The sequence below is a fragment of the Equus caballus genome, chromosome 29, assembly GCF_041296265.1.
Source record: "Equus caballus isolate H_3958 breed thoroughbred chromosome 29, TB-T2T, whole genome shotgun sequence".
Lineage (NCBI taxonomy): Eukaryota > Metazoa > Chordata > Mammalia > Perissodactyla > Equidae > Equus > Equus caballus.
Window position 1 is genome coordinate 30,979,692 of NC_091712.1, and position 23,411 is coordinate 31,003,102.

The 23,411-nt window shown below is 38.6% G+C and overlaps 1 protein-coding gene across 1 annotated transcript in view; it reads left to right on the forward strand.

Moving 5' to 3' along the window:
- Positions 1-23,411, forward strand: part of ITGA8 (integrin subunit alpha 8) — a 165,594-nt gene that overhangs the window by 122,068 nt on the left and 20,115 nt on the right. Inside the window, exons 24-26 of the mRNA XM_001916359.5 lie at positions 6,624-6,729; positions 9,289-9,447; positions 20,531-20,659. Of these exons, the coding sequence (XP_001916394.1) occupies positions 6,624-6,729; positions 9,289-9,447; positions 20,531-20,659 (394 nt within the window). The remainder of the gene's footprint in view (positions 1-6,623; positions 6,730-9,288; positions 9,448-20,530; positions 20,660-23,411) is intronic.

Here is a 23,411-nt window from a genome sequence, read left to right on the forward strand (position 1 = left end):
TTATAAATGATCATGCTATACAGCCTATGAGATAGAGTTCTTTGAACCTTATCAAATAAAATCTTATTTTATGTGAGCCTCTGTGATTTTTTTCATCCAAATGAGTGTTTTTGACCTTCACCCATGAAGTGCATGTGCCTATAGTTCATTCATTTTAATTGCGGAAGAATATAACATTGTAAAGCTATACCATAACGTCTTTATCCATTCTACTCTTGGCAAACATTTAGGGGTTTTCTTTTTTCTTTTTTACAGACTTTCTTTTGTATATATCTCCTGGCATACACGCAGAAGAGTGTCAGAGGATATATGCTTAGAGGTGGAATGTCAGGATCAGAGAGTATACACTATCTAACTTTAATACATAATATCAAACTGTTTTTTCAAATTAATTACACCAAATTACAGTCCCATAAGAAGTGGATGAAAGTTTTCATGGCTCCATATTATTAACTAACTCTCAAAATGGTCCAGTTTTTAATTTTGAGCCAATCCAATAGATAAGAAGTAGTATCTAGCTGAAGGTTTAATTTGCTGTTCCCTGATTTCTAAAGGAGATTGAGCTGCTTTTTTGTGTGTTTGTTGACTCTATTTTTCCCATTCAAGGAAATTTCTGTTCATTTTTTTTGCACACGTTTCTCTTAACAGGCTTGAGTTTTTCTGATTAGTTCAGAGGCATTCTTTTATATTCTAGAGTTTAGACACTAATCCTTTGTCGGTTATACATATTACAAATATCTTTTCACAAACTATGGAGTTTGAGGGTTTTTTTAAAGTCAGGTTTATTGAGGTGTAAATTACATAAAGTAAAACTCACCCTTTTTTAGGTGTGCAGTTTGAAGAGTGATGACACCATGAGAACATTCAATATAAAACAGCTCCATCACGCCACATAATTCCTCCATGCTCCTTTGTAGTCAACCCTTCCACCACCCCCACGCCCTGGCAACTCTGATCTATTTTCTGTTGCTATAGTTTTGTCTTTTCCAGAAAAGTATATAAATATACAGAATGTAGCCTTTGCGTCTGGCTTCTTTCACTTTGCATAATGCATTTGTAAAACATCCACGTTCTTGCATGTGTCAGTAGTCTGTTTCTTTATTGTTCCCGATTGACTGATATAATGTGACCAAACCTCCACGTGAATCACATTGTTGGCCTTTCTGGTGTGGGCAACCCCCACCCTAAATCATATTGTTGGAATATTCAGTATGAGCCAAGCCGTTCAGGTAATGATACTCCTTCCTTTCGATCACAAAATTTTGAGAGCTTGGAGCTTACCTCCCAGAAGCTGAAGGCAAAGGCCAGACCTCTTTCTGGGCAAAGTTAAATTGTTTACTACGTAGTTATGACTTTTATTTCTTTTTCTTCTTCTACTGCATAGGCTAGCACTGCCAGTGCAGACCGAATAGAAGCAGTGAGAGGAGACATCTTTGTCTTGTTCTTGGATCCTGTCTTGATCTTAAGAGGAAAACATCCAGTCTTTTCCCATTAAGTCTGATATTAGCTGCAAGGATTTTGTAGATGCCTTTATCAAGTTGAGGATGCTCCCTTTTTTTCTACTTTTCTTGAGAATTTCTAACATGAATGTGTATTCAGCTTTGTCAAAGGTGTTTTCTGTGTCTCTGAAGATGATTAAACGGTTTATCCTTTTTTGTCTATTAAAGTAGTGACTTGACAAATTTTTGTTTCTGAATTTTAAACCAAACTTGCATTCTGGGGAAGAAGCACACTTAACCATCATGGTTATCCTTTTCATATATTGCAGGATTCCACTTGCTAAAAATTTTTTAGTGACTTTTGCATATATATTCATGAGAAATATTGATCTGTACTGTTCTTACAATATCTTTCTGTGATTTTGGTTTCAGCGGGTTGCTAGCTCCATAGAATAAGTTGGAAGTATTCCTCCATCTGCTCTATTTTCTGAAAGAATTTGTATAGAATTGGTATTATTGCTTCCTTAAATAGTTGGTAAAATTCACCAGTAATGCAATCTGAGCCTGGACTTTCTTGGGTTTTGTTTGGTTTTTTGGCTGTGTTTATAGGGAGATTTTTAATGATTCAATTTCATTCTTAGATGTAAGGCTATTCATATTATCTATTTCTACTCAAAGGGGCTTTGGTACTTTGTCTTTCAAGGAGTTTGTCTGTTTCATCTAAGCTATTACATGTTTTGGCATAAAGTTGGTTTTCTATTCTCTCATTTTCCATTTAGCGTCTGTAGGTCCTCTGCTGATGTCCCCTCATCAATCTTGGCAATTTGTATCTTCTCCCCACTTTTTTTTCCTCCTGATCAGTCTGGCTAGAGGTTAGTGATCTTTTTAAAGAACCAGTTTTTTGTTTCATCAATCTTTCTTTCTTTCTTTCTTTGATTGGTTGTGTTGCTTTTGGTTTTGTTTCCTATTCCATTGGTTTCTGTTTTTGCCATTATTATTTCCTTCCTTCTGCTCACCTTGGGTTGGATTTTCTTGTCTTTTTCTAGTTCCTTTATGTAGAAATTAGATCATTGTTTGGAGACCTCTCTCCTTTACTTGCGCAAGCATTTAGCACTGTAAACTTCCCTTTAACAACTGCTTTAGCTGGATACCAAAATGTTGATATATTGAGTTGTCATTATAACTCAGCTCAAAATATTTTTTAATTTCCTTTGTGATTTCTCCTTTAATTCATGAGCTGACTCAAAGGAGGTGACTTGTTTGATTTACAGGTATTTGGAGCTAATCTAGATGTTTCATTTTTGTGCATTTCTAATTTAATTCCCCCCTCCCTCTCCTGATGAGAACAAACACTATTTTAAAAAATTAGAGAAGAAAACACAAACATTATTTTTTACTATCTTATTTTTATATCTTTTTTTTGAAATTTACAACTAGTGGATATGAAATTTTGTCTCCTTCTTTAAGTTTAGCTTATGTTTGTTTTCTAACCAAAAATAAATTGAAATTGTTTCTTAATTCCAAAATAAATTTTAAATTGGGAATGGTTTTTGTTCCATAGACATAATTCAGTCCAAGGCAGCTAAGAGCTTAATGTAATTGTATTTATTCTCACATTTCCATTTTATTAGATTAATATTTTTAGATGTATCCTGCTATCACTTGTAATACCAATGTTTCGAGGTTAAAAAAAAAAAAGAAGGAAATTTTCTATTTGTTCTGCCAATAAGCAAAACAGGTAATTAAAATTATATTTCTCATTGTGAGTGCAATTAGTTTAATTGCTAGATTAATGTCCAACAATTTACCACAGTTTATTCTCTAAGATAGTGTTAAAGTTCTTTTTTAGCCATTTTACAAAGGAAAACTCTTTCTTCCAAACACTCACTGAAATTATTGGTTCCAGTGTTTAATTCTTCAAGGGACAAAGAGCTACTGTGTTGAAAATCTTCCATGTTCAGTCTTCAGGAAAATCTAATTTTGGTTTGGCCAATGTGTTTACTCCAATGTATGTTATCATGCAACTCTCTCTCACAGTTCTTTTTTTAATTTACTGCCATTTCTATAATTTTAAAAGTAAACTCAAATGGATTTATTTCTTTGAATGGGAAAAGAAGTGGTGAGAATTGTCCCACTTCATTTCAAAGCCGGGAAATGTCAACACTGTCTTTAAGCAGATTTATACATCATTTGTTTGGAACAAAGGATTAATTTAGCATGGGTCTGTAAGAGGTAAATTTGGCCATAAGAGGCAGTGGCACATATACTGAGCTCACCAAGAGTAATAAAATTTGCATCCTCTATAAAATAATCGGGATTGACTGGGTTTTGTTAAGAGGGACTACAATAATGAATAACCATGGTCTATATAGATACTCTCCACAGCAGGTGCAGCCAACATTGTTCTTACAATAAATGATACTCTTTGCTATTTGGGACTAACAGGGTTTGAAAACAGAGTTATGAAAATAGGTTCACACCATACTACCAAATCATCAGATTTGAACTTCTTGGTAGCACATAGACTGACTTCTCAAAAGCTGAATTCCTTGCTTCCCTTTAAATCCCTTCCTAATGTCCAGTGTTACCACTGAGTACCCCAATCTTATTAGTCGAGGGTCTCAGTGGAATAACGCTCCATCCTCCATCTTACAATGTGAGGACTATTCAGTGTGGGTTGTTAGTTTACAGCACTGGCTGTTCCTCCTAGGCTAATTAGTTGTTTATGTTCTTGCTTCCTTGCTTGCTTCCTTCTTTCTAAAAAAATAAATAACTTTGAAAACAGTGAACAGTGTTTCACTTATTTAGTTGGGATCTTTAGAGAGTCATTCTTTGCCCTGCTTTCCCTAGATTTGAAAAGGTCTTAGAGGTAGATAACTGATTTTTTTTGGGGGGGGGGGGGGAAAGAAGATTGGCCCTGCGCTAACATTTGTGCCAATCTTCCTCTATTTTATGTGGGATGCCACCACAGCATGGCTTAATAAGCGGTGTTAGGTGCATACCTGGGATCTGAACCTGTGAAGCCAGGGCCACTGAAGCGGAAAGCATGAACTTAACCACTACGCCACCAGGCTGGCCCCGTAGATAACTGATTTTTGTGAACCATATTTTTTGAGTTTTTGCCATGCCCTGTGATAGATATTATGTTTCTTTATAGAATTCTATTCGATTTTGTTACAGAAATGGGCCAGGAAGTTTCTTTAACTTGTGTTTTCTGAACCCACTGCAGCTGAGTGGCCCCTGTGGTGCATTGCATATTGGAAATGAGTGGATGGTACTCAGTAAACCTGAGTTCTAGCCTTCATGTGCAACTAACCTTCTACTTTCCTGGACATCAGTTTTCCTTTCATGTGTAAAATGAGGGGTTTTGAATACATTGTCTCTACAGCTCCCTCCGAGATCTAAATTTATGGTTCTATGGTCCTAGAGGATTTAGGACTGGTCCTGCAGGATTGATGACCACAAGAACAAAATTTCTCAGAGAAAATATGCCCAGCTTCTGTTGTATATTTGTTCTCTATGCAAAAAAAAGAAAGTTCCCTAGAGCTTCACAATGGACGTGGAGCATGGAATCAACTCTCTGTTGCCAAGCTAAGAGCAAAGTAAAGATTGGGATGGTGAGGTCATCCAGACCCCCTGAGAATGGGCCCCTAGCTCTCTGGGCTTACCTCTGAGGAAAGCAACCTGCCATGTTCTGTACTGTTCTCGTCACCCAGTCCCCTATGTTTGATCTGAACAGGATTTAATCAAATCAAGTCGGAAAGAGAGCATGGCATGACAGCAAACCAATCTAAGGGTAGAGAATGCTGACATATGAGCCCAGGAAGTTGTTCCCTGCCCTTTTTATTGCATAGTTGCACATTAAGGGTGAATGCAAAGGGCTTTACAATTTAGTAACATTTCTGTGGTTTGTCAGTTTGAAAAATCTATTTCTCCCACCCACCCCTAGAAGACAATGCAGCCAAATTAACTTTGACCAAAAGAATTTGAGATGTTTTCCAATCATTTGTGGTATACAACCCAAAGAGTTTATCATAATTTTCCAGATGAGGAAATAGAGACACACAGAAATTAAATTATTTGCCTTGGGGGTCAGAATTTAACCCCATAAATTTTGCTTTCTGCTTCCGAAAAGGATTACCCAGAGGGGAAGATAAAGATAACGTTTGAAGTTGTTAGAGGCTGTGTTAATTACTGGATACCTTAAAAGGGCATTTAAGACATCTGATTGCCAAATAAGGTGTTTTCTGTTGAAGTTACTTTTAGCTGAAGGTCTAGGAGTTCTTTTAAAGATACCCTTTACCTAAAAATTGTTAGAAAACATTGGGTCTTTGGAGAATTATCCTTTTTAAGATTATCTAAAAATAAGAATTTGGTTTGTAATCAGTTTTTAATATAGAATAATACCATGTATTGTGTTTGAGTAATCCAGCTCTCACTCTCCAGGTGTAAGTTGCAAGCAAAAATATTTATGTATCAGTTAATATCCTATTTACCTGATTACACCATTTACCTCTCTCTCTCACCTTGAGATATCTGTAAGACAACTCTAGAACTCAAACAGGATTTATTTTGTTTTGACTCTAGTCCTGGCCTTGTGAGAGGTATGGCTGCATTAATGGAAAAGCAAAGAAATCTAAGAAGGAGAAATATACAAATGGCCATGTTTCTACTCCGAAGTAGTTAACTAGAAACTATATTTCTTCACAACTGGACATTTAGTGCACCACACAGAATTCTAAATTTTTACTCACAAAAAAAATCCGATTACTTGATATGGCTTAAAGCAGGAGTTATATATCCTATATATGCACACACACACTCTTACAGAGGATCTACAGATAAATGTATATATTTATATATGTATATGTTAAATTTATCCATCTCAGCTTGGGAATGCTCTTCGCTCTGCCCCCTAGTGCCCAAGAGATCAGATGCCATAAAATAGTCAATCCTTGAGCTAGAGACCAGTAATTAAGAGCCTAAGCTAAATGTTTCAGACCCTTCACTATTGCTTTAGTTACTTTGCTGAACATCACTGTCAACACTTTTTTCCTTATAGGCAATATCTATTCAAATAAATTGAGCGCCACTTTTGTCCCCTGCTGTTAGTGTACTGTGTGCGAGTGAAGCGTTCTTTACATGCGCCATCACCAGCGATTAACCTAACGTTCCGTGTTTCAGAGTATCCCACCCCCCACAGATTGTTCTGCCCATTCATAACTGGGAACCAGAAGAGGAACCTCGCAAAGAGGAGGGAGTTGGACCGTTGGTGGAACATATTTATGAGGTAGCTATTGTCTCTGTTGAAGTTGTGTTAGGGGTTTATTTTTATGCGCTTTACTAATAAACTCTTCGTAGCATTTTAAAAACCCTCAATCCAAGATCTGAGCTTTATATACTGCCTGGATTGGTGCTGTTATGCTATTATATTGTAAGGGTAGTGGTAAGATGTCTTGTTAAGTAACCATTATACGGTTACTTGCTTTTTAGTGGTGAGAGACATTGTATAGTGAGAAACAATTTATCTTGTTTCTGTTCTTTTTTTTTTTGAGGAAGATTAACCCTGAGCTAACATCTACTGCCAATCCTCCCCTTTTGGCTGAGGAAGATTGGCCCTGAGCTAACATCTGTGCCCATCTTCCTCTGCTTTATATGCAGGATGCCTGCCGCAGCATGGCTTGTGTAGCCATGCATGGGTCCACGCCCGGGATCCCAACCGGCAAACCCCAGGCTCCAAAGCAGAACGCATGAACTCAACCATTTTGCCACCGGGCCCACCTGTTCTTTCTGCGCTTTTTCAAGTGTTCTTTGTTTCTTCTCTTTTTAATGTTTGCACAGCCTAAGCATAAAAATGACTAGCTTCCTAGACTTTATTTCGCTTCTTCGTACATTTTCAGATATCCTTAAAACCTATGCATCTCTTAGACTGAAGGTCACCAGCCAGAAGGTACCAGACAGAGAAAATTTTATGGATTATTCACTACTGTACAAAAAAATGCATGCATAATATATAATATGAGTGGATGGTAGGTAGATAAGAATAATTTTACTGTTCATTCAAATAACTCAAATCAGACATGAATAACTTATTCTGAGAGTTGAAATAGTCCATTGATTGGTAAAATATTTTCCAGGAGCAAACCAGTGGGTCATGAAAAAGCCCTGAAGATCTTTTCCCACTTCCAGTGTTAAACTGTAAATAGAGAAGAGCTTTGTTGACACGTATTCTGAAACATTCAAATTTTTTACAGTTAGAAACCAAGATATAGTAAAGAATTAGTTTAATAGTTGTCCTTTTTTTTAAAAAAATAAATTAAATGCTATCAGTAGAGAGTAGTTATTCCTAGTCATTTTCAAGGGGCCAGGAATGGAATTTTGGTAAAAACGATGTTCCAAGCCATTTTCTGTTTGAGGGTCCTTCTTGATTAATGCCCTCTGTCCCTTTCCTATGTAACTCATGCCACTGACCTAATAATGGACTATGACTTTTATCTCAAGCTACAAGGGACATGAATAGCATTCTCTAAGGTTAACAAGACAGCCATTTCAAAACTGATGAGCTGTTTACACATATGGGAAAGAAGCATCCACTCCTGTACAGTGTTAACATGGAAATCTCTGTCATCAGCCCAACCTGGGTTTCGAATCAGGAGCCCTTGTCCAAAGCTGGATCAAAGCTTTGCCTAAGCTCTCTTGATAGCATATAGATAAGACAGTCCCCAAGGCCACTCAGATTAAGAACCTCACTGGATAAAATGCTACCAAATAATTTATTCAATGTTGTGTGTACCAGTTCCTGCTTAAGGATGGTAAAACTTTAAAGTCTGAAAACATATTCCAACCCAGTCCTTCTCAGGACAGCCCTGGTTCTAATCTTAGCATAAACGGATCATAAAATTTTAGGGGAATAACCAGTAGTGCCAAAAACAGTCATCGAATGTTTCTTACATGTTAATCTCATGTCTCGGAATATAGTGTTATCGATGGATGCCACATTGCTGTGATAATGTGGATTAAATGAGCCAACTAATAAGCAAAACCAAGTGTAAGTTGTTTTATTGACCATTATAATTGTCAGAACTATGAAAAAAAGACAAGAAGTTCTCTGCCAACTTTGAAGTGAATTTTCAAAGCCACAGTAAATTTAAATACACTTCGGGTTTTTCGAAAGCTGTTTTGTGTCCTGTGAGTACAGGATTCATATGTTCAAAATGTTCATCTCTTTATGAGATGTGGCCTTTCTTTTCTCGAGATTCGTTGATTAAAACCGAAGGAGCTCAGCTTTGAAATGCACACTTGAAGTGAACTGTGGTGAGCCTCACCGTCTTTGGCATGTGATGGATAGCCATTTTTCCAGAGGGTGAAAAAGAGTGCATCGCATATGGTTGCAATTGACAAGTCAGTAGTCAGGAAAGAGGCAGATTTCAATGTAAAAAAAAGAATAACCGGGTTTTGAAAGCATATAATTAACATTGCATTTCTCGCGCAGCGATCAAATTAATATAAATTCGGGGTAAACATCACAGTTATCAGACATGGTTAATGTGGTCTTTGCTAAGGAAATCTGCCCTTAGAGCTTCCCACATTGAAGAGTCCTCTGTAAGCACATCAGCAGCACATCTTGTTTCTGAGCTTCTCTTTTCCTCTTTCCACATGCTCTTTACACGCTGTTATACACTCTATTATATACTCTCTTTTGCCCTCTCTTTTCCTATTTCCACATTCATAGTCCAGATGACTTAAAACCAAAAATGCGCTCTTTTTAGAATGGATACAGAATATAAGGAGTTTGGTTTCATCTTCCTGCCTTGTGCTGTACATTACACAATGTGTTTCTTGCTTGTAGTTGCATAATATTGGACCAAGCAGCATCAGTGACACCCTGCTAGAGGTGGGCTGGCCATTCTCTGCCCGGGATGAATTTCTCCTCTACATTTTTCACATTCAAACTCTGGGACCTCTGCGATGTCAAACAAATCCTGATATCAACCCACAGGATATAAAGGTAGGAGCCTAGTCTAACCGGCGGCTTTATTTTTTATGATAAGGAAAAAATAAAAACAGTGGCTTGTAGGAAAAAAAAAAGCAAAGTAATTATAAGTTACTTCAGTGGTAATTGGACTTTTTCTTTTAGTGTTATAGTTAAAATGCCAGATCTAACTTAAAATATCACTCCTAGAAATTTCTCTTAGTTTTATTCCTCATGATAAAGCTGTCATTTATTTAGCCTGTTTCAATGTGTACCTTTTGCACATGGTTTGACAGACAGCACAACCAAACCCAAATCATAAATAGACATGTCATGTTTTGGAGAATTCATACAAAATGCTATTTTTAAAGTCTTTTTGATATATTGCCAAAAGACATAGGGTCTTTGCCAAAATGGGCTTTTCCAGATGTTGCCGATAGCAAGCGGTGAAATGCGGTAATTTGCCAAAGCCAATCTCTATGCCCAGAGAACCCCCGGACTGGCACTTTCAGGAGCCCGTTCTCTACTGCAGCTTCTCGAGAAGCCTAGAGCAGTGCATCTCCAATTCTGAGCTGTGTGTGAGTCAGCTGGAGGTCTGTTAAACCGCAGGGTCTGGGGTGGGGTTTGAGATTCTGCCTCGCTGTAAACCGCTCACTGATATTCACGCTGCTGGTTTGCTGGTCACACTTCAACTAATGAGGAGCTCAAGTGTCCTTGGCGCTGATGCCATCCAGATTAAGATCCAAATTTGGCTTCAGGTTCCTTCTGGGAAGGAAGGAAATTAATTTACATAAGCCCTTGCAAATGTCATATTTGAATTAAAAAAAATTTTGTTCATCAGATGTTGTCTTCAAAAGAGAACTTCAGTTAAGTGTGAACATTGTCTTAGCTCCAGAGACACAGTGTCTGGACCCATTGGAAATGGTGCAGAGGGCAGGCGTCATGAAATACCAGCTCAACCATCTGGGGTACAGGGCTGCCTCTACTGGCAGCCAGTGGCCCTGGGACATTGCTTGTTATGAAAGGCTTTCATTTTCAACCCAACGTGCCTTCTATTCAAAGAGAGGAGGACTAAAAGAGGGTTCAGTATTAAAGGATTATGGGTCAACAAGCCTTCTTCTTTATGGGGAGGTGATAAATAAGGCCACTTGTATTCCACAAAATTATTTAAAATACTTCCTCTCTGGAATATTTTTCCATTTCCTCTCTCTTTGCTTTTCATTGAGATGATTTTAACATCTCCAAGGCCAGTAACTTATTATAAAATAACATCTTCAAATGTTAACTTACAACATCTAAGTAATTAAAACTTTCACACATCCTGCTCTGTAGTTAACAGACTCTGCTTCAGTCATAGATTCTTGGAGCACATGATTCTTCAGAAGGTTCCTTACTCTCCCCAGTGTGATGTTTAGTTTATCTCTGACACTATTTATATGTGTTTGTATATATTATGTAACTTGTTTAATGTGCACCATGTTGGTTGTGAGTTATTTTTTCTTTGTTGCAATTAACAATCATTTACCGTGCCTGGAAGGGTACCAATAGATAACGTGCCTTCAGTGTTGACAGATTCGTGCAAACTGGGTGGGAGTGTATGCAAAGCACTGGGATTCCCTGCTACCTAGTTGTTCTGTAAAGTATAGGCTTCCATTGGAAGTCTGTCGGAGGCTAGCAATTTTTGAAATGCAACTTAATTACACTTTTGTTTACAGAACTCTCAATCTGTGGAAGTTGAATTTAAGAAGATTTAATTACAACATGAAGTACTAATAGCTCCCTAAAATAACAAATTATAATAACTCATGAGTTCTTGAAATTCTGAATTCATGAAAAACTTGAAATGTTTTTACTTTCAGGTTCTCAAAGTACTTTTACCTATATTTCATAGAACCAGAGAGTCCAAAAGAGGTTTTTATCAATAAACAGATTTTAAAACTTGATTGTCAGTATATTTTATACCAGCGGCTATAAACAATTGAGAGTACTTGAAAATTATTTTCCTTTTAAGATATTAAATAATTTCTTGGCGAGGGGCTGGCCCCGTGGCCGAGTGGTTAAGTTCGCGCGCTCCGCTGCAGGCGGCCCAGTGTTTCGTTGGTTCGAATCCTGGGCGCGGACATGGCACTGCTCATCAAACCACGCTGAGGCAGCGTCCCACATACCACAACTAGAAGTACCCACAACGAAGAATACACAACTATGTACCGGGGGGCTTTGGGGAGAAAAAGGAAAAAATAAAATCTTTAAAAAATAATAATAATAATAATAATAATAATAATTTCTTGGCGAATTCGCTTTTAATTTATTTGGCAATTTATTTCTTCCTAGATAATGCAAAGCTAACCAGTCTGTTTTCTGTCTTAAATATGAAATTAGTAAAGAACAAATTATTTATTGTATCTTGTTATCTCCAACAGAATAGGTCTGGGAAATTTTTGAATTTAATGTCAATTTCAGATTCTTGCATCAAAGCTAATTACTCTTGTTTTTTGTTAATTGGAATAAATAGTTTTGCTTTTAAATATCTATAGTTATTTTTTTTAACTTGATTCTTTAACTAAGAAGCAGAGAGTGGGTAGTTTTAGTAAAAGGAATGGGGGGGAGCAGAAATATATTTGTATAGGCAAAAATTAAATCCTAATCTTAAATCTTCCGCACTGAGTAGACGAAGATAAAATTCCTTACTACAGTCACACGTCACTTAACGACGGGGGTACGTTGTGAGAAATGCATTGTTAGGTGATTTTGTCATTGTGCAAACATCACAGAGTGTGCTTACACAAACCTAGATGGCATAGCCTACTGCACACCCAGGCTGTATGGTACATCCATCATATGCGGTCCATCATATATGCGGTCCATCATATATGCGGTCCATCATTGACCAAAATGTTATGCAGCACATGACTGTATTTGGTTCTTCAATTTCTTTATAAACAGAGGATACGTAGTGAGTTCTTCTTAAAACCTCTCCATCCGTGAGTAGTCCATTTTCTCCAGTCCTTTCTGAGGATGCTCCACTCCCCACTCGGCTAGCCACTAAAATATCCCAGACTAAGCGCAGATCTGTCAGAGGGGCAACTACCACCTCAACTTCCTAAAGTCCCTCTGGAGGATTATCAAAGTTCCCCACCATGTTTTCCTCTCCAGCCCTTCAGTTGATTTCCTTTCTGCAAAATCCCTCTGGCTCGCGTTCACATAGACTTTTTGAGTCAACTTCTCCCTTCCACATTTATTCTCGTCTGTGACCGCTTAGCCACTGAAAGTAGCTCCCTCTTTCCCTGCCTCTTTCCAACTCTCACAAATTCCTAAGGAAATTTGCTTACGAAAAGGAAACCATCCAGATTTCCTCAGAAACGTTTTCTAGGCCACCCACTCCACAGAACCAGTGCCACCAACTCTAAAACCTTTGAAATTCCCCAGATATCCCTGCAGAATCCCCACAACGTCTCCACATAATTTCTCATTTCCGTCTAATTAAACCTACCAGCATTTAATATTACTTAACAGGATGATTTTTTTCTATTTTTTAAAATTACTTATATAGCAACCGACCTGGTTTTATTTTTTATTGCAAGTACATCGTTTTACGCATCAAAGCCATATTGTGGAGAAAGTAGGTTTGTTTGTGGGCTGGCCCGAGAACTGAACCTCTATTTAAAAGATTGTTTCTAAAGAGAAATGCATTCTGAGTGCCAAACATCTAGCCTAAAAACTTCTGAAATAACAACCCGTCTATAAATTGAACTTGCGTTCCAAATATGGCTCCCCCTCCCATAAACCTCAGAGTCTGATTAGGCCTGAATGGGGTTCAGTTTTCACAATAGTAACTAGTACAGTTTGGTTATCCCACCTTACCCTAACGTCCCCAAGGTTTGAAGAACAGACACTGACTGCCTTTGGAAGCCGCCACCATGATCGTTCTGGAACCTGTGGCTGTTTTAAGAGACAATGGGCATCCACCCACATCCACCTCACTTGTTGCCCAAATACAGAGCATCAGAGACTTAATTGGAGGGTGGGGTTGGGGATAAGGACACCCTCAGATGCCACTAGAAGTCAATCAGTTTTTATTTAAATACTTGCCTCAAAGCAGGCTTTGTGGGGATTCACTTAGCCTACTTCGTCAACACTGTTCAAACGTCTGATCACGAGGGTAAATAGAATCATGGAGAGATGATGGGGTTCAGGAAAAGCTGAGCGAGCTGCACAGACCACAGAGGCGCCCAGCTCAAGCAAGCATGGAGATGTGGCAGGGTCCTGGCCGCCTTCACTCCTACTGTCACTTTTGCCTCCCAATGAAACGGTTGCTGTCTTTGGTTTTCTGTTCCTCCCACGATGGTTTCACTTCATCAAGTTCATTTCTCTGTCTTCGGTAAATTTTGAGGCATAAGCAGATCGCCACGAAAGTTCTGCCTCCAGGCTTCGTGATCCAGGTCGGAGATAGAGGATTTAATGGCAGTTTCTCCACATTCTACCATCTAAAACATTTTGAAACATTCAACTGTCTGCAGCATTCAGACAAATCCATTAAATCTAATTCATTCCAGATCCTTCTTGGAATAAAATTTTAGAGTTGAGTAAAGTATTTCTCAACTATTCTAAAGGCAGTAAAATAATGATTTCAAACTACTAATTTTCTCATTTTGGTGGACCCTATCCTGGGGTTTGGAGAGTCCTTCAAACAGGCTATGATCTCTAGATAAGATGTTGTTGAAAAAGTAAACACTATGTAGGAACCAAAGTTGCATAGAGAGTAAAGGATTTTTTTAAATTGGCAAGATATTGCAATGAACAGCCAAGTGTGAGATGCTGGGAGAAAAGTCTATGGAATGTAAGACTGTACCGAGGAGAGGAAGACAAATGAGATGTTCAAATTCAACCTGGTAAGGTCACAATACAACATTCTGGGCCTAAGTTCAAGGAACAGGAATCCTCAGGTAGAAATGACCTGACAGATTAGACTAGAATGACCGTAGCAAGAGAGAAAGCCAGTGTTGTGGAAAGAACTGTCTTTGGAGCCATGGAAAACAGGAAGTTACAACTGAGAACTCGTCTCCTGAACAAGACCACTCCCGCAGGAAGTCCAAATTACCACCAGATAGCGCAGACACGGAAAGCAGAAACTCAGAAACCCTTCATCAAGGATTACAGCCCTGCAGACCATTGTTCGTTTTTTTTTTTTTTTTTTTTCAATCAATGAGCCCACAGACAGTGGCTTGGCCTGGCAAATTTGCATAGTTTTGTCTTATCCTTAAGAGAATTTTCTTCCTTCGTAACTGCCTCCATTTACTTACTGCTTCTTGTTAATTCAGAATTCGGGGACACGTTACTTTCTAGAATAACATCTCCCAACTTACTCTCTCTCTCTCTCTCAGAAATGCTCCCTCTGATAGAAGAATTTCACTCACCTTTTAACTTTTACTTTTTACTTTCTTTGCCTATAGGTCCAACTTTTAGCCACCAAAGAGAATACCATCTCTGGGGTCAATTTCTCTGCCTTATCTTCTATTTAAGAAGGTCTTCAGGTCCTCATGTGTATTTTAAAATGTGAAAACCCATGTCCAACAGCTAAGAAAAGCTTCAGAATCACCAATGGAGTGAATCAATTCTTTTAGTTATGTTTTGCATGAACTTTTCAGGATGTAAAAAAAAATGGTGTTTTTCTCTCCCAGCCAACCCTTAACATTTATGTCTTAAGAAAAGTCTACATGGTAGGCTGACCTCCTGGGCTTGTCTCTACTTGCATTTGATTACAGACGAAGAGTTATGTGGGAGAAGTCCACTGTCTCTTGTGTGCTTAGAAATACCTGAAATCCGAAGACAAATTACAAACAAGAAAAAGCATGTGTGTTGGGTTTGCTTGGGTTCGCAGAGCTCTTAATTTTATTTCACTCAACTCCTTTCTTCAAAAGCTGCATTTCCAACTGTATTGTGTGTTCCGGCTCCACAGTATCCCTTTAACCCATCAATTTAAACCTATACCGAAGCGAAGAGTTATGAAAATAGAAAACTCCTGTTGGGGTCAAAATCTGAGTAGCAGCTGGGAAAGGACCATATTTACTACCAATTGTTTCCTTATTGCAGAAAGGAGCAATTTGCAGATTTGTTCTGAAGACATTTTAGTGCTTACCACCAGCTTGTCATTGCACTTAGCAAATTATACCCTGAGCTGAATGCCTGTCTAACATGGGTGCTAAGAGGCCAGCTCCCCTCATCTCTAATTATTTCAGATTCAGGAAAAACATGAACTGTGGGTTCATGAACAATTGTGAAATAGATTCCAAAACTTCATCTGGACAATAGACTCTAACTATTGTTTACACTTCTTGGCTAACTTCTTCCTTGTGTTTTGTTTTTTGGGTTTTATTTTTGTTTTTGTATTTTGAAATAATTTCTGGAATGCCATTTGAGAAAACTGGCTTGCAAGCTTTTTGAAGACTTTCTGATAATGCTATTTGAGAGTGGCATTCCTCTATTTGTAAAACAATGTTGCTAAAAGAAAGAAGCATTTTATCAACCCCTGCTATGAGATACATTCATTCTCTAGCTCAGAGCAAGTCTTGTGTTTTACTGAGACCACTTGTAAATATTTATGAATGATCGTCTACCCGGGGCCACTGCTATAGGATGTGTCTTTGTCTGTACACAAGCTGCATCCCATATAACCACACAGGAAGTCAAAACGTTTTGATCTCTTTGAGCTATTATTCTACTCCAACTGTTACTACTACCACCACCGCTATTAATAACAATAATAATAATAATAATGGGCTGTAACTTGGGAATAAGGAAATATTCCCTGGTTCTTTCCAGCACTTCTTTTCTGTACTTTGGTTACCTTCAAAGTTAACTCTGTAATATATTTCCCAGTGACATTAAAAAAAGAAAGGAATTACACAGATAAATCTCCAATTAAAAACCACACACACACACAGAGTATATGCTAGAAAACATATAAGGGAATCTTAGTGAGAGATCTCCTCAATTCTGAATTTTCTGTCTAAGCTCAAATTTTAATCTTATGCCATAAAGGCTTTTCTATCAAATTCTCCATGATTGAGCATCCTTGAGCAACTCGTGGCTTACACGCCTTCTCACTGTGCCAGGCCCTACCATGGTCCTGGAATATTCCAGAGTCCATAGGGCTGACCCTCACCTCACTTCCATGGACTTCATCATCCCAGTGCTTTGAACATCGCCTCTAGCTACCCTGCCTCTGCAAGATTCAACTCAACATCCAAACCTCCTCCAAGTTTTATTTTTTCTTTAGTTTCCTTGTTTTATTTTTTTCTCACTTCCTTTCTCCACTAGACCTTTTCTTCCTTGATATGGAGACTTTCATTGAGTCAGTTAACCCACCCCTTTCAAGACTGCCTTTGGCCATCCTTTCTTTCCTGCCAACCCTGCAATTCAAGTTGCTTAAAACATTCCTTGACAAACTCCCTTACTCTGTCCTTCCCAAGTGCCTGCCCTGACAATCTTGATCATTTTGGCTCCTTGATCCCTTAGCCTGGGGGCGCCATTACAGATTGACGGCAGGTAGTACTCACTGGGCAGCCAGCGTCTGGAGGATTCCTGTCTGCCCTCTGATGATCTCTCCAGCCATTCTCCTCACGGGCTTCTCCAAACCTTCGCTACTCTCTTTCTACCTCCTCTCCACTCTCTCAAGCATCATTAGTAGTAGGTGACCTTAAAACAAGAGAATCTTTAAATGATCCATTTCTCCATCCCAAATCCTCCCCCCAGTACACACACCTTCTACTTGTATGTCCCCCGTCCTCAGCTCCTCTCCAGCACTTTCAGAGGAAGGACGATTCTTAGTTCCAGTTCCAAATTTAACTTTGCTACATCAAGTATCCCCCCCATCCCCCATCCCCCACCTCCCTACCCCCCATTTCCTGAATCTTCAACCTCTTCCTCTCTACTAGTTCCTTCCTTGGATCCTATAAACGTACTTAAATTTTCTCCATCTTCAACACAAACAATAAGCAAATAACTTGGTTCTGCGTCCTCTTCCAAGAAGGGGCTCCTTTTCCCTTCCATTTTTAGCCAAGCTGTTCTTGCTATTCCAACATCCTTACTTCTCTTTTACTCATTGTAATTACAGAATGTTTTTTGCAGGGGGTTCATATTAAAAAATATTAAATGTCCAAATCAGGCAATATGTGAAAGCATAAGGAAGAAAATTTTAAGTTTCCAACTATGTCACCACTCATTTACTGTTACATTTCCTATTTATTTATGCACTCATTTATTTTTCCACTTCACCCATAACCATTTCACTGTATGATGCCCATAATTAGGGATACTCTTTAAAAATCTGTAGTACCATTATCATACCTAAAAAGAATTTAGCAAAACTTCCTTAATATCATCAGAACTCCACCACTAGTAACATTTAGGTGACTATTCTTCCAGATTTTTTTTCTGTTTTTAGATATACAATATAAGTATGCATCCATTTTAAAAAATACAATCTTATTAAATTTACTATTTTGTAACCTGCCTTTTCTCCCCACTAAGATTATGTATCTTCTGAATTAATATCTAACTCTTTATCATCATTTTTAAAAACTATCCAATAGTCTTTGTACAAATTTCATAATTTACTTAACCGGTAACCTATATATACTCATTCAGTTTTCTGTTATTATCTTTTGTCTCCATTATAAATAGCTGCTAAGAATGTTCATGTTTTATTTTGTGTTTCTTTGTTTTAGTGCTTTCTTATTTGGGAGATAAGGCTGCATCTTGTTTCTGAGCCATTGGGAATTAGTTAATATGAGAATAAGATAAAGATTTAATTTTATACTTTTCAAATAATTATCCATTTGTCCAACCCCATTCACCCTTTAGTTTCTTCCATCTATACCAGTCCCCTGCTTGAGAAAGGGCATCCATAAGTTTTTGCTTTCTTTTCAAATTGAGATATAATTGACATATAACATTATATTAGTTTCAGTTGTACAACATAATGATTCGATACTTGTATACACTGTGAAATGATCACAATAAGTCTGTTTAATATCCATCACCTCCCGTAGTTACAGTTTTTTTTCTTGTAATGAGAAGTTTTAAGATCTACTCTCTTATCAACTTTCAAATATAAAATAAAGTATTATTAACTATAGTCACCAGGCTGTACCTTACATCCCCAGGACTTTTTTGTTTTATAACTGGAAAGTTGTACTTTTTGACCACCTTCACCCATTGTTCTCCCCCTCCTCCACCCGCCCTCCATCTCGGCAACCACTAGTCTGATTTCTGTATCTGTAAGTTCATTTTGGTTTGCTTTGTTTTAGATTCCACATATAAGTGAGATCATATAGTATTTGTCTTTCTGTGTCTGACTTATCTCACTTTGCATAATGTCCTCAAGGTCCATCCATGTTGTTGCAAACGACAAGATCTCCTTCTTTTTATGGCTAAATAAGTTTCCATTGTATATAAATGCCACATCTTCTGTATCTGTCATCTGTCGTCTGTTGGTGGACACTTAGGTTGTTTCCATGTCTTGGCTACTGTAAATAATGCTGTTATGAACATGGGGGTGCAAATACATTTTTAAGCTAGTTTTGTTTTCTTCAGATAGATAACCAGAAGCGGAATTGCTGGATCATATGTCCATAATTTCTTAAGTGACAAATTCCATGCATACTTTTAGTCCTCACCTTTCTTTATTCCTCTGCAGGACTTGACATTCTTAGTCACTTACTTTTGCAACTTTCTTTCCCTTGGGCTTCTATAGAATCATACTTTCTTGGGTTGTCTCCCACCTACATCTGATTTCTGCCGTCTTACTTTTTCTTGCTGGATCTTCTTCCTTGCCTTGTTTTCTGACATTTCCTAGGATATTATCCATGACTCTGTGCTTCTCGTTTTACAGTTTCTCACTGGGAAACTCAGACTCGTCAGCAGGCAATGACAGGACAGCTTGGTAGGCGCCGATGGGGAACAGAGACATCATGTGGAACATCAAACAGGGCTCAGGGCTCGCGGAATTATTTTGGGGCGGGTCAGGAGTGGAGAGTGGTTCTGCATGCTGGGAATCAGGATGCCAGGGGCACTTGGTAAGAAATGAGCCTGGAGAAGCAGGCAGAGGCCAGCTCATAGAGGATCGTGCATGTCATACTAAGGAGCCCGGACTCTGTCTTTCTGTTTATCCAGTAGATTTTTCTAGGTTCTTAGGACATACTAAGCATTATCATTTCATCTTTTGCGGTACATCCTACATCTGCAATGTAGGAATATCTTTTTTCATTCCACAGAGATGAGCATGCTATTAGTGCTTCTGTGACTACAAAGAGAAACTGTGTAAAAGAAGATTTGGTTGCCAGGAGCGGGGGAGCAGAAAACTAGCGTTCTCTATTCAGTCAGTCTAAAATAAAGTATTTTTATGGGCTATTATGTGTAATTTATTGGAATTCTCAAAATATTTTTTCAGTGATCGGATGTACCCAGCATGGAGCCTGAGATAAAATCAAAAGTTCTAGAACACTTGCAAAACAAACTCAGAGCTGAAAACAATCTCCATTACAGCATAAGTTTCATGAGGCGTGCTTTGGAAAAGTCATTTTCATTAGAACATGGTTGTCTCCTGAGGGAACACTTCTTACAGCTACAGGATTGTGGGGTCAGACATGCCTGAGTTGGGTTCTTGACCACATCTGGCTGTTTCCCACAGCCAGCGCCTCACTTTTATGCCACCTCAGGAGACATCTCACCACACAGATGTTCCTCAGTTTAACCAGCCCTGATATATAATGAGAGGAAAGTTCGAGAAAATAATGACTCATGCTTAAAAAGTCACTTCCGTGTTATCTGTCCTTATGGGGAAATCACTTCCGCCTAACATCTTATCCTTACAAGATAAACTTTGCAGGATTGTGTTCCCCAGGCTTCATGGATTCCTATAACTGGAGGATGGAAAGGCTTGCTCCTCGTTAGGGCAGTGCATTTGCTGTGGAACATGCTCCTGGTACGTCAGAACGTGTCTGAATTCTCATGTGAATCATATTCAGCGGAGAAAAAAACATGCCTGGAGTTCAAGGCTAATGGAAAAGGATAAAGTGTTAATGTTATCAAGGTAGTAGCTCTTGCCTTCTGTTTGCAGCCCGCTGCCCCTGCGGAGGACACCCCCGAGCTGAGCGCCTTTTTGCGAAACTCCACCATCCCTCACCTTGTCAGAAAGAGGGACGTGCCTGGGCCCGAGCTCCACAGACAGAGCCCCGCAAAAATACTGGTGAGTTATCCCAGTGTGCATGGAACCGAGAGGAAAGATTGCATTGGACAGAATTCCCACATGCAGATGGTTTGAACTTCAAGTATTGTTTTTCAGTTTCCTCCCATGGTCGGATATGCCTAACGGGTTTTGGGAGTACATATTGTGAGAAATGAAAGGGATTTTTCTGTGGGGACTAACGAGTATTTGCAACAGAACGTTTTCACTCTCCTAAACCTGTCACACAGGCCACATTAGGGAAATAATGATAGAAACATAAAATGCGACCTTTAATGCAGTTCCAGGACATGCAGATTCAGTTCTTAGCTGGTCCCCAGACACTGAGCTGGTGAGAGTTGGAAGCGAACCTGAAGAAGCTATGTCCATGTAATGGGTCCCCGGGGTCCTTTACCTGTCCCTGCATCTCAGAGTCCTCTGGCACCCAGAAGAGACGAGAATGGTGTTTTCAGATTTCCTGGGCCAAAACCCCTGCAGAGTCTCAGAACTGTGGTAGCTGTAGCCTGAGCTCGGTCAGCCCTTTGCAAAACTGTAGACAGCATTCAAGAATCAGCATTTTCAATGCACTTCTCCCTCTCATCCTGATGTGAATGCTAATGCCACTGAATTGTACACTTAAAAGTGATTACAATGGGGGCTGGCCCTGCGGCCAAGTGGTTAAAGTTCCGTGTGCTCTGCTTCAGCAGCTCAGGTTGGTGGGTTTGGATCCTGGGTGCCAACCCACTCCACTCATCAGCCATGCTGTGGAGGCATCCCACGTACAAAATAGAGGACGATTGGCACAGATGTTAGCTCAAGGCTAATCTTTGTCAAGCAAAAAAGAGGAGGATTGGCAATGGAGATTAGCTCAGGGCAAATCTTCCTCACCAAAAAAAATAAAAAATAAATGGTTAGGATGGTTTTTTTAAAAAATGTATGTCTTGAACATGCTCTCACATTCGTTTTTTTCATCTTGACGGTAATAAAAAATTTCAAACATGGAAATGGACAGGAAAATACAATAAGCAAGTCTAACTTAATCAGTTAAACATAAAACTAGAGAGGACTGTTTATTTTAATGGAAGTACCTGGGGTCTGCTTGGTGGCAGAGTTGTTAAGTTTGCGTGCTCCACTCTGGCAGTCAGGAGTTTGCCAGTTCAGATCCTGGGTGCAGACCCACACATCACTCATCAAGCCATGCTGTGGCAGCATCCCACATAGAAGAACTAGAAGGACTTACAACTAGGATATACAACTATGTTGTGTATCTTTGGGGAGAAAAAAAATTAAAAAAAGAGGAAGATTGGCAACAGATAATTAGCTCAGGGCCAATCTTCGTCACCAAAAAAAAAAAAACACTTAAAAAAAAAAACTGCCTGAAATTACCTGACGAAAAGCTGTGGCAGTTGGCAGATTATGATTCAAGTCCCTGTAAATGTTTATGACACTGCAATGTTTTAAAAATGTAAGAGTAAGGAATCAATATGCTATGAGGTTAGGACAAATTAATAAAATTCTGCATATTATCACTTTTAAAAAGCTTCCAGGAAGAACAATAGAACAGAAAACAATGATTTAAGTCCTGGGGATGTAATGTACAGCATGGTTCCTCTAGTGACTAATAAAATTTGAAAGTTGCTAAGTGAATAAATCGTAAAAGTTCTCATCACAAGAAGAAGTGTGTAACTATGTGTGGTGACAGATGTTAACTAGACTTATTGTGGTGATTACTTTGCAGTACGTGCAAATATCAAATCATGTCATAACCTGAAACTAATCTAATATTGTATGTCAATTACACCTCAAGAAAAAAAATTTTAATAAATAAATAATCTTTTTAAAAAAAGAAAATAACGATTGACATCTATAGAATCCTAATGTGCAGTACCAACGAGAGAGCCCTCTAGAATAACAATTTCCAAACCTATGGGGACCAAAAATTTGGAAAATCAAGATTCAAATACGTTTTTTGCTTTCCACTTTAGCATATGTCTCAGGAGTACACTGAGGCAGTGCAGATCAGTAACTAAAATTCTTTCAAAAATTATATACACTTCTCATGTAGGGTCAAGTTTCTTTTCCCTCCTACTCTTTCTTATTAAAGATTTTTAACGCAAGCTGATTTTTAACTTATGAATATCCTAGAAACTTATTACTTGCAGATGAGAGTAAGGCAATCCTTGATTTCCATATATGATTTTGTTAATTCATGTTTTCTTCCCTTTCTTTCTCATTGGTTCAAAAATTGCAAATTGTACACCTCCCCATGTCCTCGAGTCAAAACAGTTCTGAGTAGAAAGTGATTATGCAAAGTTTATTCTAAAATCAAAAGCTAAATAAGACCTCCTACAGTTTTTGTTTAGTTAAAAACAACTTACTGAATCCCATTTCTGATTAGGAATTTGAAAGTGCAAAATGCCAGCTTCCTGTGTTGGATCATAATTTCCAATCTGCATAGGAAAAATTTGTACCTGGAACACTGAAATGTCATTCTTCCTCCACCTAAGAATAACCTTGCCCTTCTCATCTTGGGCCCCTGTGGGGCCCCAGTTATGACCTCAGCACCTCCTGTTCCAGCTTTCTTCTTCTCCTTTTCACTGCTCAGCTTACAGAAACCCTATCATTCTAACCCTCTTCAGCAACTGATTCTATTGAACACTTCCTGTAAACCATCCAATCCCTTGGCTTCCCCTAGAACCTTCTCTCCTGGTTCTCTTCCTACCTTTTGACCTGCCTGTTCTTAGAATTTTTCAAGGACTTCTCCTCAGCCCATCTT